The sequence below is a fragment of the Glycine max genome, chromosome 4 (assembly GCF_000004515.6).
Source record: "Glycine max cultivar Williams 82 chromosome 4, Glycine_max_v4.0, whole genome shotgun sequence".
Lineage (NCBI taxonomy): Eukaryota > Viridiplantae > Streptophyta > Magnoliopsida > Fabales > Fabaceae > Glycine > Glycine max.
The window spans coordinates 47,929,239-47,937,831 of NC_016091.4; the positions used below are offsets into that span (position 1 = coordinate 47,929,239).

General features: G+C 32.2%; 1 protein-coding gene across 1 annotated transcript; it reads left to right on the forward strand.

Annotated features, from left to right (window-relative positions):
- Positions 1 to 5,963: 5,963 nt before the first annotated feature.
- LBD19 (LBD domain-containing transcription factor) lies at positions 5,964 to 8,314 on the forward strand. Its single transcript, XM_003522452.5, has 3 exons — positions 5,964 to 6,218; positions 6,530 to 6,779; positions 6,896 to 8,314. The coding sequence occupies exons 1-3, from the start codon at positions 6,205 to 6,207 to the stop codon at positions 7,298 to 7,300; spliced, it is 669 nt and encodes a 222-aa protein (XP_003522500.1). The 5' UTR covers positions 5,964 to 6,204; the 3' UTR covers positions 7,301 to 8,314.
- Positions 8,315 to 8,593: the final 279 nt, after the last annotated feature.

The window sequence follows — 8,593 nt, forward strand, 5'->3', positions numbered from 1 at the left end:
TTGTGCCTTAGAATGATACAAAGTCCGTTGAAAATGTCTAAACAAACATGCTCTAAGTCCTTGGCATCATTGTCTAGTCCCTTCAGGCTTCCCTCTCTACCTTGCTAGATCAATTCAACGATGCCTAGTACACTACTGGTGCGGCTCACATGTGGTGAGACCGTCACACTGATACAATTTCTAACAATGAAAGTGGTCCAATTAGTCAAAAACAATTCACAGAATAAGTCCAATAGCTTTAGCTAAACTAGCTATTACAAATTGTCTTGTAGTAAGCTATTTGGTCCATGTATAATGTATTATTCTGGTATGTTCTGTCTATTTTGGGGACTTACATTCAGGTCAGGGATAGAGGCATAGAGCATAGGTCCATTTTTTTTTAGGGGATTTGATAGAGCATAGGTCATGAAGAGGGTAAATTATACAAGAGGAGCCGTATTTATTCTATTTTCTATATTGTATACTTCTAATTGAAGAAATCAGGCTGCTAAACTTACAAACTGTGCAAGTCACACATGATTAAAACCATATTTTATTAGTTAAGTTGTACTTCCAACACATAATTTTGAAAATAAAAAATAAAACTGTATGTACATACATATTATATCTCTTTGCATTATTGACCACAAATGATTAAAAGATAACAAAAAAGAAAACTACTGGAATCAAATAGTATAATCTTCATTTCTATTTCGTCCAAGATGTTTTGTTTGGGCCAAAAAGCACCAAGGCCCATTTCGTTTTGATATTATAGTCATATCAAAATTAAACATGCTTAGAGTAACCAATCCGCTATTTATCTAGCTTCCAGACTTCAAGTTGTATAATGACTAATATGAAACTCGCGTCATGCATGGTCATACATTCCACTTCTTTTTTCAGAGAAAGAAACTTATAACATTTCATTCAAAATAAGAGCAGAAATATAATAAGAAATATGATAAAAGATATGAGAGTTAGTATATAAAATTGACTTCCTAGCTAATGTATGGGTGATAAAATTGACTTGTCTCTTAATCAAACTCAACTAAGTTTGGGAAAAGAGAAAGTGAATGATTACATTTATTCAAAAGAACTTGTAAATCGGAATGGCCATAAGCTGAATGTTGGAAACCATCAGCTACTATTTTGCAATCAATTTCAAACACTATGTTGCTGAGAGTGGAATCCTTTAACCAATTTAGAGCTTGTAGAAGGCCCGAAGCCTCTGCCTCTGCCGGTTCTGGTATGCCATGCTGCCAAGAAGATTTAGCTTTTTGGTCCACTTGATGATGTATATTTTTGGTCCGATAAATTTTTATTATTTTTTATTCATAATAATATTTTTTTAACTTTTTGTGTGCTATTAAATTTTTTATTTTGTTTTTAGTCCCGAAATTTGTTTAGATAATGCTTTTGAAAGTGAAATATAGTGATTTGATAGGGCTTTAGAGATCAAAAATAATTTTTTATTAGGATTTTTTAAAAAAAATTTATGTGTAAAAACAAAACTAAAAAATTTATCGAAGATAAAAATATGTTTAAGTACATATTTTTATGGTTTTAATTAAATATAAAGGTAAGAAAAGTAGTTTACTGTTGTTTTATCCTTTCTCTTTATTTTGATGGTTATCATTTTAATCATATTCTTCTTTATTGATAATCATTTTGTAGCCTCATTTTAGAGATATGAGCCTATCTGACAATGAGTACAACATCGGGGATTTAAAGAATAGGGTTGAAAGTAATGAGGACTCTTTTCCTAAGTTCAAGGGTTTTTACCTTCAATGCCAAAGCATATGCTAAACTATAAGTGGGGAGTAGTTGGGAACTTTGTTTCAAAAGAACTTTAATTTAGACACGCCATTCCAACCTATGTAGTGCATTAAGGCATGGACTTGAAGTTAAAAAAAATGTGTAAATTATCTGAAAATATAAGTGGGGTTGAATTGTATTTTTTTTTCAAATATTTTCTTAATGTCACAATCCGGATTTATGTTTAATTCAATCTTACAAAATCAACTTGTAAGGTGAAGGTTATATTGTTCTTCACTTACATATTTTATATTGTCACTATCTTTAATTAATGTGAGATTTAATACATCCCTTTTACAATGTAAGACTTCAATTCACCTCGTTTTGTCTATAACTACCTCTCACCACTAAGGTGAATTATGTGATTCACTCATGGATAGGATATATTTTGATATTATTTTACAATGTAGGTTTGAGTGTAATTCAACTTAAAAAATCAACTTGTAAGATGAGAATTATTTTCATTTGTATACTTTATTTTAACATTATCTCTAGTCAACATGAGACTTCAATGTGTTCCTTTTTGTCCACGACTACTGGTCACAATATAAGACTTCAACACATCTTTTTTTGCCTACGATAATGATTACAATTAACGTGGACTAAGGATGACCACAATTAATTACGGTAAATTTTCAACACTTAAAACATATTTTTTTATCAAATAGATTAATGCTTCATCTTAGCTTAAAAACATTTTTCTTAAAAAAACCTTTTAATTTGAGAAATAAAAGACAATACATAACAATGTCAGTTTCTCCCTTAGTTAATAAGTAATAAACAAGTTATGAAATAATGAAAAAACACACATATATTTTTATAATGATTCTTGTCATCCAAAGATTACATCCAGTTCTTAACAATCCACTAGGATTTCCACTAAATAGAATTTGAAATTGCTATAAGTATTATTTATTCAATCTTTTTGAGCCTTACAGACAAGTATCCTTCAGTCCTTGTCTCTTTAGGAAATAAAAAGTATTATTTCTTTAATCACCAAGTCTCTTTAGACTTTAAGGAAATCACTAAGAAATGCTTATAAGAAAAATCACAAGACTATCATACTACGTTATATATAAAAACTTCTAATAATCTATATGCTGAGAGAATGTTAACTAAGTTACAAATAATATTCATAAAGAATTTAATGTATTTAAAGCTCTGAATTACTACTTCAGTGTGTAATTTGTTTTTATACTATTTCTTCTGAGCCATTCATAGTTGGAATATGTTTGTTATAGTCTGTTATATATATCTTTTAAGTTTTGTTCTTCGTATTTTGGAACATTGGTGTATTTAATGTCTTTCACAAAGCTAGTTGCATAACATTTGATAAAACATTCTACTTATCTTTCTTTCCTAGTACTTGCACTGTAGAGTTGTCACGTCTTAGATAAATATATCAAATTGTGCAAGTAGTCAATTAGTAAGAGTATCACGAGAACTTGTACAACACAATCAATTGTTGATTTCTCTGAACTTGAATGGAAGGAGCACAAGATGAAATATTAACCATATTTTAAATACTCATATATTGACCTACTCTATCATTTTCTTCTTCTTCTACAATTTTCAACTTGATATAATAGAAATTTAAATTTAATTTCTAATAATATTAATAGTCACGGAGAATAAAAATTAAACCTACAAATTTATTTACATTAAAAAAAGTAATTCTAACTATTTTTAGCCGTATGCAAAGAAAATATTTATCACAAAACGTAATAAAATAATATTAAAATGAGTATCACATCATTACTTAAGAATTACATTAAATAACACATACTAAAAAATGATGGACCAAAATATGAAAGATTAAGATTAACCAATTTTGTTTAAGAATTAAAAATAAAAACTTGAAAAAGTTCATAAACGAAAAACATTAACTTATATTATCCTTAACTGCGTGTATTCAAGTTACACACTGATTTTCTTCAAACTTAGGGGGAAAATATCCAAGAAAACTTGAGGCGAGCAGAAATTCGAATGCCAACCCTGAATCGTCTACTCAGGCAAAAAGAGAGAGGGAGAGAAAGAAGGCAATAGTAGAATGTCCTCAGACTCAAGGTCTTGATAGTGACCCTAGAAATAACACGTTCAGGGTCATGGCCAGTATTCCTTTGACAAGACTTTCATATATGTGTTATTGACCCTTTTTTAAGTTTTGAATTTTAAAACGAATTTTCTAGGTTGGCTTTTGGTGCTTATTAAAATATTAGACAAAGAAAATGATCCATTTTTATTTTTAAGTAGCATTAAGTGGAGAGAATCTGTGTGAGTAGTCGAACCAATGCACGAGTTGGCCAACCTGAATGGTGTAGAAATAGTGGGGTTCTGGGTTTTGGTGCAGTCATATATACAGAATGAGGATTAAGTTTTTTAGTATTGTGAAGTTAGGTTGGCGGTGGGGAGAGAAGACAGCGGGGCGAATTGTAAGCCTCAAAATACGGGTCAAACAAGAATGGATGGTGCCACTCCCTTAGACTCTAAGCATTCCCTTTTACGTAATTTAATATATACCACCCCTCCCAAATACACTCCTCTCTTTCACCACCCACTTTGATAGAACACTTCTCAAAATCCAAGCTAGCACCCCCTCAAAAAAAAAGAATAGACTCATTTGCCTTATTGGTAATCCTAGCTAATAAAATGGTCTCATTCAAACAAATTATAAAGATTTATATATGTTGACTGACAGTCATTGATCAGTGCCAACTTGATTTGTACTAATTAATCTCTGCGTAATCTAACTTAGGTTCCTTTCTATGATAAAGTACAATATTAATCACTTCTAGGGGACTAATAAGTTGCTCTTCTATCTCACATGATTATGTCAAGTTAAATGATTCTAGACTTTAACATCATATGTATGCTATTAAAAGGTGAGTTTTTGGTTTCTTTGTATTAAGTTAAGGTGTGGTTCAAGGGAAAATGTATACATGTCATCTGGGTGAAGGACAAATATAGTTAAGCAGTTAACTGTCTTAGTCATCCACAAGCAATTAAAATGCGAAATTATAGTTGTTGAAATCAAGCAACTGTGTTATATTCTTAAATGCGAAAATGATTTTCCCCATATGAGAGCTTGGGTGAAATGTCCCGTATCATCATAACCTCTATCAATCAAATTATCGATCACAGATAATTGACAAAAGTCATTTTCCTCTGAAGAATATCAACTTATCTTGAAAGGTGTCCAATCTTTTTCCTTATTGCAGTGACATTGTATTAATTAAGGAGGAATCGTTTTCAGCAGGCTTAAAAGTTTGGAAGCAATTTCATGATATCATGAAATTAAAGAATGAATAAGTGTGTTTATAACTGATGACGGTTGCTCTATATGTTTCCTTTAAAGTTTGCCCTTAATTAATTTCTTCATACTGAATGTGGTGTGAGTGAGGGCTAGCTATATTAAAGAAGGAACTTTTTTTGTCAAACATTTTCCCAACTTAATAAGCACCGCAAATTAAAGACGGAACTTGAACTTTTTCGACTTACAACTAGCTATAAAATTAATAAACAAAAGATCAGTAGAAATTTATATATTTTATATAGTATAAATCCTCATTAATAAGAATATATATGAAGAGGTGTAGTTGTTGAGGACTACTATAATGGGGTGAGTGATAGAGTCTGCACTGTCATGTTAAGGGTCAGCTTGCGGTTTCTACACGGTGATCGGATGTACTGTATAATAATAATGTTTGTTTAATGGCTAATCACTTGAATAAAAATCTATAAATGAAGTTGTTTATGCCCCAGTCAATAAGATGATATTAACACAAACATACTCAAATTATTGATAATATTATATATATGCGAGCATAAAAAGACTGCCACTTCGGTAGACCTGCCCTCAGTAAGAAGCAAGAACCACATGCATGGCGGCAATTGAATCAGAAAGTTGATTAAGAAAGTCAAACACATTTAAGAACTCACACGTGAGTAAGCAGTCATTGAGCTGGCATTTATACAACATAAAATATTCTTCTCAATCTTTTCCTCTCCATGAACTATTTTATTTTATTTTTTTCCTGAGAAGAATTAATAAGCTATTCAGCTTTCCTAATAGTATTCTATAATTCCTGAAATCCTCGTACATAAACCAGAGAGGTTTAAACATTAGCAACAAACCAAAACAACAAGCTTTTATATATATATATATCACTCTTTCACTCGACTAGCTTTCTATTTCTCTCTCAATATAAAATAACCCCTTGTTTTTTTTTTCTTTTTAATTTCAAATCAAATATAGCTGGACTATTTGTCCTTGTGTATACCTTGCCTTTTAAGCACACTCATTTTCTACCCTTATTTTCTTTTCTTCTTCACTTCTGGACTCTCTAGCTAGCACCTCTCTCTATTCTCTCCCTAAGTGACTCCTACTTCATAATCAGAGGGCATGCCTGAATGTCCAGAGAAAGGTAACACACACTCCATCTCAGAACTCTAGGATACCTTCATATATACAGTGCTCAACATGTTTTATATATATTCCTTCCCAGCCGGCTAGGTTGAAACTTCTTCAATTATGTCAAATATTATTTTTCAAATAACATAGAGGATGCTCTAAGACAATATAATGTTTTTACTCCTCAATTTTCTAAATTCTTATGTTGATCAAAGTTCAAATTAAGCGTGTCATATCATATCCCTTGATAGAAAAAAATGGTATTTGATAATTAATTTGTTATTTGTGAATGAGGCCTGCTAAGTTTCTTCATGCTTACTATAGGGAGAGATTTGATGAGATAGGGAAGAAGATCAAGAGGGAAGGAGATGTTTCATCTCAAATGGGAAGAAGACACATGTTAGGCCCTCCAGGAACCCTAAATACTATCACCCCTTGTGCGGCATGTAAGTTGTTGAGAAGAAGATGTGCCCAAGAATGTCCCTTTTCTCCATATTTCTCTCCCCATGAGCCCCAAAAATTTGCTTCTGTCCACAAAGTTTTTGGTGCCAGCAACGTCTCAAAGATGCTCATGGTAAATACACACACACACACTGTACACATAAATAACACTGGCTAGCTAGTTATCTAATTAATCATATCATATACATGTGTATTCCACTTATTATAGATTTCAATCATATGTTGTAGGAAGTACCAGAGTGTCAAAGAGCTGATGCAGCAAATAGTCTAGTATATGAGGCTAATGTGAGGCTAAGAGATCCTGTGTATGGATGCATGGGTGCAATTTCTGCTTTGCAACAGCAAGTTCAATCTTTACAAGCTGAACTTAATGCAGTGAGAGGTGAAATACTTAAATACAAACTCAGGGAAGCTAACATGATACCCTCCTCTCATGTTGCAATGCTCCCTTCATCTGGGGCTGTTTCAATTGCTGCTCCACCGCCGCCACCACCACCACCACCACCTCTTCCTCCTCCTTCTCTTCCTCTTCCTCTTCCTCTAACTTCTTCCCCTCCTTCCATGTACATCCAACAAAGGGATCCCACCACTTATACCACAATTTCAAGTGATAATATCTCCTATTTTGTCTAAATTTGCAGCCTAAAAACAATTATTCCATTTATTTCTCTCTTAAGATGCATCAAGGTGGAATAAAGTAAAGAAAAGGAGAGTATTGATACTGAATGTTGTTATGCCCCGGCTGTATGCTTTTATTATTATTATTATTATCTTAATTCATATGATTAATATTCCCAAAACTTCCCCTGGCTATATGGTTGGTTAAACTTTTATTTCTTGTACACCTTTTCAAGCTAATTAAAGCTAGCTACTACCATATTGGAAATTAATTTCTCCTTGATCCTGTGATTAACTATTGCATTTCTTCCCCAGCCTCAAGTACAACCGATGTAGACATAATGCCAACTTGATATATACTTATGCCAATTAATTTTCCCTTCATTATTTTATGAAGCAATGGACAATAAAGGGGGAAAAGAAACTTGGTTTTATATTCCATTGATGATATTTGATCAATTTGGTATGTGAAACATAGCAAATTAAGGGTGGGAGGAGGGAATCACTGGTATTGTTGGTAGAATTAATTCTGCACGTACGTGATGACTGTGGTTCGTGACCATAACATTTCTTAGACATGTTAATCTGTGCCACTGAAGTATCTGAGTTTGCTGTCTGAAGTTGCGGGAGACAAAAGGTATGCTTGTGATCTTCACCATGTTGAGTCAGACTTAACTTCTGAGAAATTTCGTTTATATATATGGAAATTGGGAAGCATAATTTTACGTCAAGTTATCTATCATTTGTATTATACAGTCAAAACTATGTTATATTGCTAACTAGATTGAGAATTGAGTATTCTAATGTAGATATTATTATTATTATTGTTTTTTTTTCTTTTCATGAATTTCGTTTTAATTACCTTGTGGATGGTTGATGGAGGAAATTCTTAAGATTTTAATCTATATCAAAGTAGCAAAGAACTCATATCAAGATACATGCACCTAGGAGAAGAAAAAGGATGAATGATCAATTTAATGTCAGATTCTTACATTCACCGCATAAAATATTTGATTAGCTGAGGGAGCCACCAATGTTAAGACATTCTTATGTTTCATGGCTTTGGAATATATGATGTGACTCATCATCGGTAATGGATCTCTCGTCTTCAGTTTCTTTAAATGTTGGTTGAACTTGATAGTTCAAATTAATTGCTCACATGGTATACTATCAAAATATGTTAATTGCACACACGCCGACACATTATGATTTAATTTCTTTAATTTCTCTCATTATGATGGAATTGATTGATTTTATAATTAGCACTGAAATAAAGGGGCCGAATATGGACCCCAAACAACAAAACAT